At 39.7% G+C, this 14112-nt stretch overlaps 1 protein-coding gene across 1 annotated transcript in view; it reads right to left on the bottom strand.

Moving 5' to 3' along the window:
- bcl2a (BCL2 apoptosis regulator a) overlaps window positions 1–11999 on the bottom strand; it is a 55649-nt gene extending 43650 nt beyond the window's left edge. The window contains exon 1 of the mRNA XM_010899349.3: window positions 10598–11999. Coding sequence (XP_010897651.2) covers window positions 10598–11152 — 555 coding nt within the window. The 5' untranslated portion in view covers window positions 11153–11999. The remainder of the gene's footprint in view (window positions 1–10597) is intronic.
- Window positions 12000–14112: the final 2113 nt, after the last annotated feature.

The following is a 14112-nucleotide window of genomic DNA, read 5'->3' as shown; positions in this document are numbered from 1 at the left end:
GTGCACAAAGCGCACCAAATAAGCTGCAGCATGTCTCCATTGGTCTGAATGTGTGACTGACAGATCTTTCGCCCACTTGGGTTTCAGCGTGTGCACCCCAACTCCGTGGGTTTGGTGGGTTTAATCTTAAGTCTCCATTCTTATACAGTCTGCATCCTTTTCATGTGTGTATGTCCTTTTGTGTACATGCCAATCTGTTATGTCTCTGTGTGCCTTTTTTGTATGCATGTGTGTACAGTCTGAGTCTGTACCTCCAGAAAGGCAGACATGAATTTATAGTTAAGTACTCCTATGTGCCAACTGTCAGAGCTGACAACTTTTGTGTGGGTGGTTGAATCAGCCGTGTTTTAAAGGGACGGGGGCGGCTCGCGCGGTACTGGCAGGGTTTTTCTGTCAAGCAGAATCGGATTTCCCTTTGTGCCGGGGACAGTTACAGAGGCAAAAAAGTCCATTTGCTTTTACTTGACAGGGTGCTTTGTCCCGATCTATGAGCAACATCGGGATGGTCACTGGATACCTTAGCATTGCTGCAATACATAACAATCGACAAAACCAAACTGACACCTCGACTTAAACAGGTACCTCTTGTTTTTCTTAAAGCTACAGTACATTCCAAATACCAGACAGGTTTCATGTTGACGACAAGGCCAGACAACACAAGATTATTTCTGGCCCCCCCAGTTAAAGAATGTCAAATCAACATCAGTTTGCCTAAGTAAGTACAATGTAGGAAGAATTGTGTGTCGATGTCATGAAGGTATGAAATTGTTATTTTCAATTACAGTCTTTTCTTTACTCAGTTGTGGTAAATTTGAAGTGTGCAAAATACTTTTGTCCAGGGGCTGAATTAAGTGGAATACAACTGTCTTACTGTACACAGCACGGTAAAAAAAAAAAGGCCATTTGGTCCCAAATGGTTTAAAAGGCATCCTTTGAGAGGAGGATGTAGGCTTTCCGTTAATATAATGAGTGTGGAAATGTTTTGGGTCAAAATAAAAAGATGTCCTAGCTGTGTCTGAACACATGTATGGCCGCAGGGATTTTGGCTTCATTGGTTGTCAACCCTACATATTTAAATATCTCCCATGTCCCTCTTGGACTCTTTCCCACTCCCTCAGTTTTCTATTTTGGTCTACTTTTTTTTTATCACACCTACCTTACTTAACCAAGCAGACTGAGTGTTGATGATAACATTTGAGTAATTTAGCAGATGCTCTCATCCAGAGCAACTTACAGTCAGTAAACCTACTAGAAGGAAAAAAACCAATCATTTCTAAGATAGCAATTTGTTAGCAAATTGAAAGCTGGAAGCTGCGGAGCCACATCAAATGGAAGAAGTTATGAAACACAAGTAGCCCAAACAGAATTTATATTAATTCTGACCACAGTCTTCACAAAAGACACATCTGCTTTGACTGAACAAAAGATCTCCTTCAGCCAGTTTGCATTTTAGACTTCAGGTCCTAATCTGATTCATGCAATAAAAAAACATTAACAGCACTTGGCATTGAGCCCGAGTTCAAAAACCTGTCATTTGAAATACTTTAGCTGGGTTGGATTCAATGTGCCATGCAAACTGTAACAATAGTCGGATAAGTGTTAAAACTGCCCATCTGGCATTTCTAGCAGCCTAGAATGAATGCCCAAACCTTGGTCTGCTCGGCATTTACATGAATACTAGGTTTGAGTGATTACAAAGTCTGTGTGTAGGTCAATGTGTGGGCTATGTAGGGTTAAGGGGTGTTACCTAGACCACAAAAATTTACATTTAGTGCACAGAATGATGACTAAAACACAAATTACTCAGTGGCAACAATAACATGTTCAGGGTATTTTCTCACTGCAAGCAAATAGTGACTGAAAGGTAGCTTAATGGCAACAGCACACAACGTAATGTCTTGAAAGGTTCTGTTGGTAATTTCCCAGAGTGTTTTTTTTTTTTTTTTTTCTACTGAGTCCTCTAACTTACTAAAGCAGTTCCACAGTTTCTCCATTTGATGGGTTCTAAGAATCCTTTCCGCTTTCTTAAATGCATTTTGAATGTACCCACCGCCAATTACAGGCATAAGTAACATAAGCGGTTGCTTAGGGCCCCCTGACCGCTAGGGGGCCTCCGATTGCTAGGGAGCCCCCGACTGATAGGGGAGAGGGGGCCCCAAATGAAATTTTGCTTAGGGCGCCCGAAAGGCTAGAGCCGGCACATAATGTATGTATGTATTGTATGTATTTACTATGTGTATATATGGGCTTCTCTGTGAAGCGTAGCTGCTACCTAGGGTGGGGCTAACAGGGACCCTAATAAATACTAAAAACATTTGGTCAGTAGTTTCCAAAACAGCATCACTGCAGAACCACCACTCCTCCGAATACAACTACTGAGCCGTTGTGTTGGTCGCAATCCACTGACGTCCTGGTCTTACACAGGTTAGTCCCAAACATGAGTGGGCACAATCACACACGCAGCAGCCGACGAGCCGAAGCGTTTCTCCAACCTTCCGCACACTCTCCAGGTAAACTCCGCAGTCCGCCGGGCTCTCTGCTCCCTTCAAACTCCTGCTTGTTCTCATCTCTTCGCTCCGCTCTCTCTTTCCTTACCTCTGCCTTCCCCTCCACACCCCTCCACACCCGCCCCTCCGTTCTCTCCTCAGCCCTCGTAGCCTGAGGTGGTGAGGCTGACTACGGCAGCTGCAGGATATGTGGTGGGTTCGTTTGAAGCCATTATTCTGAGGAACCGTCAGATAGAGAAAAAGCTCCCCCCATGGTCTTTCTTGTCTTTATCTCTGGGGATTTTCACACACCGCTCTGTGTCGAGTGAGCTTTTATAAACAACGTCACTTGATAGCGCTTGGTAAAAGGCGCGCAAACATGGAACTGAATACCTAAGTAACGTCCCTCTTATTGAGGCACTTTCTTTTTTCTTTTCCTTTGAAACGCCCTTCTACTATCACCCATGAATTAATCAACAAGATTAAACATAGCCCATTAAACGAACGCCAATAGCCACAGGTATGTGCTTCCTGGGTCAGACACCTGAATGACTAATCTACGTATTCACATACAGAACATGAACGAATGAGCAAACAAAATGCATTAACTATTAAAGATGGATTACTAGGTTTTTGTATAATTTCAACCATACCACCGGTTTTTTGTGTACTTGTCATCAACTGTGTAATATGTCAACCATTTCTCTTGATATGTTGCAACATGAAAGGATAAATAATGATTGGAATTTGTATACTATTTAATGAATCCAAACTGTGTTACCAATTAGTTGTGCTTAAAGGGATAGTTGCAATGCAGCTTTTCTAAAGCGGGACACACCATTTCCATTCATGAATTTAGATGATGCTAATAATGCTAATTACAGCCGGGGACAGAGCTGAATAATGGATTGTTTTGAAAAAAGGCTGTGCCTTCAGGAACAATTCAGGGTAAGTGGACTTTTACCCAAATATGAATCTAGGCCGAACTATCCCTTTAAGTTCCCTGGAGTGCAATTACATTTACGTTTTCAGATACTTTTGCATGACACCAATTACTGTCAGTGGTTTGCTATTTCATTTATATTGTTTGACCTCAGAGATCCTGTCAAGACATGAATGAAGATATTTAATGATTTCAATGACAAATCACGTTTTAGTCAGCTGGCACTGTTAACTGTTATTCAGGGTACCAACCCCTTATTTTCATCTGACATTTTATTGAAAATTCTGCTTTCTTGGAGAAGGACCATAAGTGACCATTTAAAGGTTAGTACACCTGTTTCTTACTTGATTTGATTTGGTCAGGCTACAGTCATTTCAAACCAAGCCTAAGAGGCCAAGAATCAGAATAAATTAACATTTAGATCTATCCACTCAATTCATGTAATTGCTCATTAATCTGTACAGCCAATTAGAAAACAATGAAAACATTAAAGGAGTAAGGGACGAACCCCAACAAAATGAGAAACATCATTATGCAGGCAACAGTCCTGCACAGCATTACACCAGTTCCACAGTTTCTCCTTTTTGATGGGTTCTTAGAATCCTTTCCACTTTCTTAAATGCATTTTGAATGTATGCACCGCCAACTACATGTATGTATTGTATGTATTTACTATGTGAATATATGAGCTTCTCTGTGAAGCGTAGCTGCTACCTAGGGCGGGGCTAACAGGGATCCTAATAAATACTAAATACATTTGGTCAGTAGTTTCCAAAACAGCATCACTGCAGAACCACCACTCCTCCGAATACAACTACTGAGCCAGTGTGTTGGTCGTACGTTATTAGTTAAACACATTAAAAGAGTAAGCGAACGAACACCAACAAAATGAGAAACATCATTATGCAGGCCACAGTCCTGCACTGCACTACACCAGTCCTTTACAAGTAGCCCCCTGCCAATGTCAATTTAGGTTGTTTGCCACAATAATACTGATATATCCAGTTCATTGATTTAAACTGTGGATCATTGTTTTGAACTATATCAGTGGTTTCCAAACGGGATACTACGACTCCTGGGGGTACTCAACGCATCCTCAGGGAGCTACAGTGTGGTAGGGTATAGGACATCATAATGCCAGACATGTATTATGCTGTTCTTACCAACAACAGTTCAATAGAGTGACTACATTTGTGATGACTTTTGTTAGTTTTTTGTACATTTAGACTTGAAAGAGCAACGTCTGCTCGTATCAACAGAGAACAAAGCTTCGAATCCAAGACCTAAAGAATGTCAAAACTCTTCAAACTAATAGGAGCCAACTATTGCATGCACAGCTCTTCTTTTTTGTTATAAGATCCTTTTCTGATATACAAAACCCATTTTAATTTTTTTGTATGAGAAGCTGGACAGTGTGTTCCATAATGGGCACATAAAGCATGCTCTGACTACTGTCTGCCATGACAGTGAGGGAATTTAAGTTCGTAATTGGGATACTCTCTGCTTTGGCACATACTACTTAGAGCACAAAATATATGTCATTAGCATAACCGGAATGTAGTGGGGTCATAGGAATGACTAGACCGAATTGTCCCGTCACAACAAAAGAAAGTTAGATTTTCCGTCTGTAAACATTGTCTTCCCTTTCCCAGTTGATTTGCGAGGCATGTCATCAGCACTGATTCATGTGGCCTCCCCTAAATGAAAGGGCTGTCAGAACAAAACAGAAAGTCACTTTCAAAATAAAAATCTTCAAATGGTAAATAACTACATATCTCTTTTATTTTGCTGTCATTTCACAGGTGCTGTTAAGTCACCAGAAAAAAACTTCCCTACAGGAAAAATGTATGTCTGGAGGAGATTCTTCAAAAAGAAAGGAGACACAAACCAAAGAAGATTAATACAAGATGAAGGTCTTGATCACATGCTGGTAAACTGGGGTTGTCCCAGCAGGGGGTCTGGAGCAACACTAATACTAAAAAGCACAGGGCAGACCCGGCTGAATCATGTGTTCTCCACAGACGGTGCAATTATTCAGCAGGGTTTATCCAAGGATTAATGAATCGCATAGATTCAAAAGAAAGGATAGTAAGAAGAAGAAAGGACAATTCTTCTTCATAGCTGAGCAAAGCCATCTGACCAATTTCGAGGGTCCATCTGACTCACTTGGTCATTATTTGGTGGTAACCAGAGGTATACTAGATCACTGGGTGAAACGGTTGATTTATTGCCAGAAGCACACGTCATCAAAACTGAGAGAAAGAATGGGATCAGCTAAAGAAAGCGATAGCCATAGTGCAAGCGAGCAAACTATCTCTATAACCTTATCTGTACATGCAGCGGTGTTCATTTTGGCACCCTTCTTTAAATGTATTATTCATTGTCAAAATGAAGAAAACAGTGAGCCATTTTAGTCAACAATGTTTGAGTCACATTTTAGTCGTATCACAATTATTGCCTCATTGGCCTGTAGTAAACACATCACCGTTTACAGTAAGGATGATGGAACATATCATTTTTCTCTTACATTGTTGATATTGCCTACTATTATTTATTAAAATGTAAAGTGCAGCGTCATGCACAGTAGCCTACGGATTAACGTGGAATTTACTAAATGGAATCGGCCAGTGGAAAATGTATGAAATGTAAGAATGAGCGGAGAACATAAGATTCAATTTTTTTTTTATGGTTAACAAACTAGGGTATACCCACATTTCCAGGCACCACACAACAGTCTTTGCCTGTGCGTATACATTGGGATGATGCACTTTCAGAAGTCTTTTGATGACATCTAAATGCACATAACAAAAAGAAAACACTGAGAACGTCATTCCAAAATCCTCATATACAACTATAGTAGTAATATAAGACTATCGTCACACAGATGATTCATTATCTGTGTGACACATATCAAATATTTAGTTTTGCGTTAGTTTTTTTTCTTTTTAGTCAGTTATGGTCTTAACAACTGCCGCTAAAGAAAGGGTATTTAACTAATATTTTCGTCGCTACTTTTGTTGAGGAAATTAAAATGCTGCAGGGGTGTGACCTTTAAAACATAGTAAATCCCTAACTTTAGGATAAATGTCTGTTTGTCACATCCCTAACATACAGTGAAACAGAGTGTATGGAACAAACCTTCATCCACTGCTAATGGAATGATGCAATCCTTGAATGAGAACAATGCTGTATGTACAGAACCAGAATCTGCAAAGGGGCTGTATGCTACGTATGTCCAGAATCTGATGTTATTGTAATTGAAACTAGTGGAGAGAACTGTTAACAAGCTGTATGTGCAGAAACTGATGTTACTGTAATTGAGACAAAGGCAAAAATGATAAACAAGCTGTTCCAGTATGATATGTGCAGATACTATAAACAGTGTCAGTATACTGTGCTGATAAACCAACACAAGACATGAACAGCAGTCAAACACAGAAAACAAACATCTATCTTATAACACAATTTAAAGTATTTTTATTGAAATAACTATAATACTATCTTTGTAACCAGGACTTGCTGAAACAAAACACAATAGCTTTAATAAATTATTCTGGTAATGATACAATTACAGGGAAGTGTAACTAATGTACTAGATTCAAAGCGTCCAAATGCTATTTTAACTACAGCTTGATAACCTCTTTGAATACAACATTCAGAATGGCATTAGTATGACTAAATGAAATGAATGAATCATTGATCAGTCCTAGACAGGCTTGCTGCAGCCTTCGGAATAATACAAGCAAATGAAATAGCTTCACTGCTGATTAATTCTTAATTGTCCTCTGTTGGAATAAGTACAAATGACCATTGGAATGCAATATAAAGGCACACACACAGGGAAACAGTTCAGCTTCTGGGAACAAGCTGTCTTTAATAACTCCACTAAACTTCCAGAATACCACAAAACTAGGGCATTAACAATTGTATTTCCTTAGCAGCTCTGGAGCATATGGCAAAAATTGTTTAGTATGAACATAGGTAGAATCATGAGGTAGCTAAGCCCATGCTCCAAAAGAACACCTTCCATATGAAGTTGTTTTTGACAAAAAACATAAAATAGTCAATTTGTCACTCATATGGTTGTAGTAATTAAAGTTTTCAGCTACATAAGACATTCGCTCGAATCAAAGGTTCTGCATTTAGTTTTCAAGACAATTAACAACCCAGGATACATTGTTTACTACCCCCCACCCCCCCCCACCCCCAAACACAAGTCTAGTTTGTCAGGGTTCGCTTAGCAAGCGTTCCTGAAAGTTTCAGGATGTTGCCCCTTGCTATTCATTCTGCTCCAGTTGATACTCAGTCCAGACGGCCATCCCCTCTACTCTCCTTCCGCACAGCAGTCTACCCAGTATCTGTCTCAGAGGCCCATTGCAAAATCAGAGTGTGGGAGGCGTTTGTGCAACACAGCTGTAACGGGTCAAGTGATGGGTCAAGTGAAGGGGACATGAGGCACCCGTGTCAGAATATATACAGTTCAGTTTACTTGGTACCAAATTCATTTTTCCATTACATGTCACTATGTTTTCTCTATTTTATCATCTCCATTTCCGGCTGCGTCAAATCTTTCAAAAAGACAAAGAGGGTGAATTGGCCCGAACGAGGACAGTATTTGTTATTATACAATAGTAACCAAGACAGCTTCCGCTCCACCAACATGGCGGTGTATGGAAGCATGCACGGTGTGTCTGTTCCAATTCCTGGCATAAATTATTAAATGCCAGAGCATTGCTTTAAAGCAGATGGATGGGACGTAATAAAACCAGAGTATGAAACGGGGGAGGCATATCTCTCTCCATTTGAAGTGGACGCTAAACAGGGAAGCACACTACTCATTCATTCAAACTTCAGCGCCGGCAACATGCCCATTTTTCCCTCGGAAGTATCATGTTGTGAAGCAGCTCCACTGAAACCACACGTGTTGGGGGAGAGAGAAGTCATGTGCTTCCATCTGGCACACGAAGGCTAGAGTAGAGTCAATGCCGTTGATTTCATTCAGTGTGTGATTTCTGAATGTGTGGGCTTGACCTAGTCTGTCTATCAATCATCAATCAATCAATCTAATGTATTTATAAAGCCCTTTTTACAACAGCAGTTGTCACAAAGTGCTTTTACAGAAACACCCGGCCTTAAACCTCAAGGTGCAAACAACAGTAGTGTTGAATTTCAGTGGCTAGGAAAAACTCCCTAAGAGGGCCAAATTTTAGGAAGGAACCTAGAGAGGACCCAGATTCAGAGGGGTGACCAGTCCTCTTCTGGCTGTGCCGGGTGAGATATTAAGAGTCCAATTGGAATAATTAATAAATGCATGTGGGCTAAATCCAGAGTCTATTTAAATTCAGACTAGGTCAGAATTATGACCAGATGGACAAGGACAGGGACAGCAACAGGCCCCCCAAACCAGGTACTCCACAGGTGTGGACCAGGACCTCATGTCTTCCTAAAGTTTAAAACGTGAGGAGACCGGGAAAATTCAGAAAATGCATTCCTCATATCAACAACCATTTATAGTGGAGAAGGAGAACTTAGTGGGGAAGGAGAACTGCAGTCTAGAGAGCCGATACACCTCGTCCGAGCACTGCACCCAGGCGCGAAGCATCATGACTAAGAACAGCTTTTAACTGTGGTACATTGGCCAGAAAGCACAACAATTCTTGCCTTACACCTACACTATATGTTTACTGTCTGTTGGCACTCTCATCCCAATCAACTTGGGTCATATCTGTCATGAGTGCCTAGGTTAACATGTGGGTGATGCCTGCAGTCAAACCCAATATACTGGTGTTGCACGAGCCATGCTCGTTCACCTTCGCTACATTGGTTACCTTATTATCATTTGACTTTAAAGCTTCCTGCTTAACAAGATTTTGTGACATCATCGCAAACAAACTGCATATTAACCTGCAGCAACCAGGGTGATGGGGGGGGGGGGGCATCGTCAGCAGGGATTCCCATGACTCATCATGCTATAGCGACTAACTAAGGCAGGTTGGGGCATCTGCAAGCTAAACTGAGGTAACTAGCTGAGGGGGTATACTTCCTGGTCGAGCATGCACTGTGAAAACAGACAGAATGGCGTTGCTCAGGATGGCTTGGAGGAAGCATGTTGCAATCTTCAACTCTCCCATGCCCCTAGACAACAATGTAACTACTATTGGATACCACTAAATTGGGGAGAAAAGTGGGTATATAGAAAAAAGGAATAACTAGCAAACTTATATCTAGGCTATGCTGATTGTGCGCAGATGGCAATAGCTGGTCATATCCCATTAAATATGTGCACACATCTGTGCCTGATGTCAGGGTGTCATGTAGTGAGAAGAGATCCAAAGGGTTTCCCAGATCAGAGATATTCAAATCTTACCGTATGGGGTCTGGAGTAGTGCTGGGTTTAATTTCTACCTGATTAGGAATTATATTTCACTTCCCTGGTTGTGTTCCACTGCAGATATTACATGCATCAACCAATGGTTGAATATCAAGTCAGAGACTCGTTCATTGGCAGAACGCTATAACCCAATTTTAGCTGATAGGTAGACCACCTAACCAGCAATTGTAAGATGTATCAGGCTTCAGCAAGTCTGAGCAGAGGAGGCAGCCTCTTTATTAGAATTTGAAAGCAGTGGAACCAGCTAAGATCCAGCTTTGAATTTGATGACCCTAAACATAAACTGAAATATTGGCCATACTTGGGACAGCAAATACAGTTGACTGGGAGATAGCCTAGCGGTTACAGTGTTTGTACAGTAATTGAAAGATAGCTATAGTTCAAGCCCCAGACAAGACAAGGTCAAAATAAATGTCAGTGTGCCCTTGAGCAATACAATAGGCCTGGATTCTTCATGTAAATTGCCCTATATGGTTTGCTAAATGATTACATTGTAAACTGTCCACCTAGCCCTATACACTGTCCCCATCATGATGCATTGACTGACATAGGCACCCAAATGTTAGACAATTGTGGTGGTGCACCAGCCCTAGTAGTGGAGGTTTGATTAAAGGAAAGAGGCATAGGGTCAGGTGCACGCACATCTGACCAGACGTCGGCTAAAGGTTTCCTGGTCCGATATGCAGATTGCCTCTAATGATAAGAGATTATACTTTCAATTGATGCAGATGTTTGATATGTGCATATGCGCTGAGTAAAGGTTGATAACAGACGTACCCATCCACCATTCTCCTGGATCCAGTTTTGCAGGGGTCCATTCAGGTACTCCGTCATCCAATGGACGATGTTGTTCACCTGGGGCGTCATCTCCCGGTTGACGCTCTCCACGCACATTGTCCCTCCAAACTCAAGGAAAGCCACAATCCGACCCCAGTTTACACCGTCGCTGAACAGTTCGTCTATTACTGCGGTAAATCGTCCATGTGCCGTGCTGGGCGTAATATGCAACTGCCCCGACATCTCTGCAAAGTCCCGCTGATACATTCTTTCGATCTCGTTCCCGGCATCGCGGAGGACTCTGTGGAGCCGGGCGTGCGGGTCCGGTTGCGGGATCCTATTTGCGAACGGAGGGTCGTTGTCCTCGCCAGCGGCGGGAGGTTGGAGCCTCCGTGCAAAAAGTTCGGGGGAGTTGGGGGGAGAGGGATCCTCAAAGACGTTATTTCGAGATTGGTTCTCTGTTTGAAATTCCCAAACAAATCCATTCTTCAACAGTTTATCATAGATGTAATTTTCGACAATGACGCGACTGTCATATGGATTCTCGTTTGCCATTATAGAGCTATAAAATCCAACAACAATTCACGCAAAATACATTTTCAATGTTCGGGTTGAGACAACCCACAAGCAAAATCCACTGAAATGAAGTTAGAGCCCAGGTATCAGGCGACACATGGTATCTCTAGAACGGTGTTAGACTGCATTACCTTCATAGCAACGGTTCCAACCCTGTAAAAAAAGTATACAAAGAAATCTAACAGTATTTCCCAATGGCATAGGCCTGTTGTTCAAATAAGTGGAAACGCGTTTTTCTATTCAAAATGTGTTGAAAACATGCACATGGACATACGCAAACAGATGAAAATGAATTGTGCTAATCTAACAAATCCGCGAGTTCCAGAAGCCAGTCAACTTTATAGTAACGAAATCGTCCTTTGAGAAAGATCTGCAGGCAAGGTCTGGTTCTTCTTGCGTATGTTACGCCCCTTTTAAGGAATCCATTGGAACAGTAATAAGTTTTGGATATCCTTTGAGCTGATCCTCACCAGAACACGAGCGTCTGCGAGTCTCAATCGGTCAAACCTTATTGTATCTAGGCCTATCCGGGGAAAAGTAGCCGTTGATTCAATTACAGAATAGCTTTCTGGGTTAGTCTTCTGACATACTACACAGACGGAAGAGAAATTATTTGCAAGGCAGCTCTCGAAACAGCATACACTTATTTCACTGAGAAGAACAAACAAAACCACCACACAAAATGTAAAATATTTATGAGAACAGAACAGTGCAGCCAGGTTGTGCCTTCACTGAAGACGATTTCAGCAAAGCTTCAGTCATGCAGTCCAGAGTATTAAGCTACATATCCAAGGGTTGCTTGCAGCTTTCTCTACGGTTCAATCTGCCTCCCGGGGAGGTACTTCCTACTAGCTACGTCACTCTCATTCAAGCTTTATTCGTTAGGCTACTGTATGAGGACTCAACCCAGTTAACTCCCCATTTGGTAAAATGTGATTCTTCATATTTTCTTCAGAATAACAACTGATCTATACGTGCTATATTTTAAAGGAATGTTGTTTCTATTGCTTATGTTACATCTTACTGGAATAGGTTTATTGAAAACGTATGTTGGAAAAGGTGTGGCTTTTATTTCACAAATATTTACTTGTTAATAAGATCAAAACATTTTATTTCAAAAAGTATAGGCCTAAGGTCTTTGTATAATCTGTATTTTTTTGTTTCCTTTTGTACGTTATTATGGTTTATTATTTGAATCTAAATGTGTAATATATATATATATATATATATATATATATATATATATATATATATATATATATATGTGTGTGTGTGTGTGTATGTATATATATATATATATATATAAACAGCATATATTTGAAACATTTTCTATAGTTAGTTATGTGAATGTAATACAGTATTTAAAAAAAAAATGCCTGCTGAGTACATATTTAGCTTTTTATACTATATCTTTGTGTTTGATGAAAAGGACACTTTGAAAGCAAAGCAACATTTTAAATGTAATGGTTTTCTATTGATTCTATTCTTCTCTTTTTCTTCTATCCCATATTCTCCTTCATCTCCTTCTTTTCCTTTTACTCCTTCTATTTATTCAGTTTTCTTCTTTTTCTTCTTTTTCTTCTGTTTCTTGTTTTTTTCTTTTTTCTTCCCCTTTTTCTTCTTCTTCAGGAGTCAAAAGAAAACATCTTTAAAAGGAGTATCTTGTAATTTTGACAGCACCACCTTATTTGCATCTAATCCAAATGCCAATCCAATGCACTGTCAATGGCCATATAAACATATCATATTTTTCTGGAATAGATTGCTTGCATAAATATTGTTGCTATATCATTTTTTACTATTTCACTGGAACTGTTTTCAATATCTATGAAAGTTCCATAGACATGAATTGGAAGTATTTAAGGGCAGTTGGGGAAATGTTTAATTCACCACTGCTCTTAAACCACTAAAGCTACCAACACTAAAACAATTCTAAAACATGCACTGAACAATAATAGATTATACTAATTGTTTTCACACTAGAAATGCATTTCCTTATTTTCTATTGTATTTTAAGGGCCATTAACTCGAATCGAGGAAAATAGGTTGCTACTAGTTTTCAATGGTTTAGGACAAAAAAAATTCTCACATTTTACAAAACGCAGACTTGTGTGGAAGAGGGTTGCTTGAATATAAATGTTTATATTTTTTAATTAAGTGTTTTAGATGTGCATAAAAGCTCATATGCTTGAATGGGAAGTATGCAGTTTAGATTTACCATTGCATGACTCAGCATTGATTTATAGACTGACTCAGTGTTTATTAATAGACTAACTCAGCATTGATTTATAGACTAACTCAGCATTCATTAATAGACTGGCTCAGCATTGATTTATAGATTAATTCAGCGTTCATCAATAGACTGACTCAGCATTGATTAATTGACTGACTCAGTGTTGATTAATAGACTGACTCAGTATTGATTAATAGACTGACTCAGCATTGATTTATAGATTGACTCAGTGTTCATTAATAGACTGACTCAGCATTGATTTATAGATTGACTCAGCGTTAATTCCTTGTCAACAGATTTTTGCAGACTGACTCAACTAAGTGGCTTCAACCCTGGCTTATGTCTACCATTCCTGCTTCATTAACCTATACATACATCTTATTGTTGGAAAAAAAGTATTTATTTAAATGGGCTATTATCACTCATTTACATTGAATGTTTTTCTATTTCATAAACTACTAAACAATAAATAAACTATTTTAGAATTAAATAAATAATAATAATAAGTTCAGAGTTAATTGTACATCATCTTTTTGTGTTTTTTTCTTTTGTGTCTTTTTATGTTTGTAGAGATGTTTGACACAATGATTTAAGTGACAGATTTTTCCTTATTTTTATAATGGATATTTTGCCTGATTCGTCTTATTTTGTACTTGAAATCTGTAAAAAAAATCCCCACATTGGTATTGTAGAAATATTATCCTCT

This window comes from Esox lucius, chromosome 21 (genome assembly GCF_011004845.1).
Source record: "Esox lucius isolate fEsoLuc1 chromosome 21, fEsoLuc1.pri, whole genome shotgun sequence".
In the NCBI taxonomy this organism is placed as follows: domain Eukaryota; kingdom Metazoa; phylum Chordata; class Actinopteri; order Esociformes; family Esocidae; genus Esox; species Esox lucius.
This window is presented reverse-complemented; position numbering and strand designations above follow the sequence as displayed.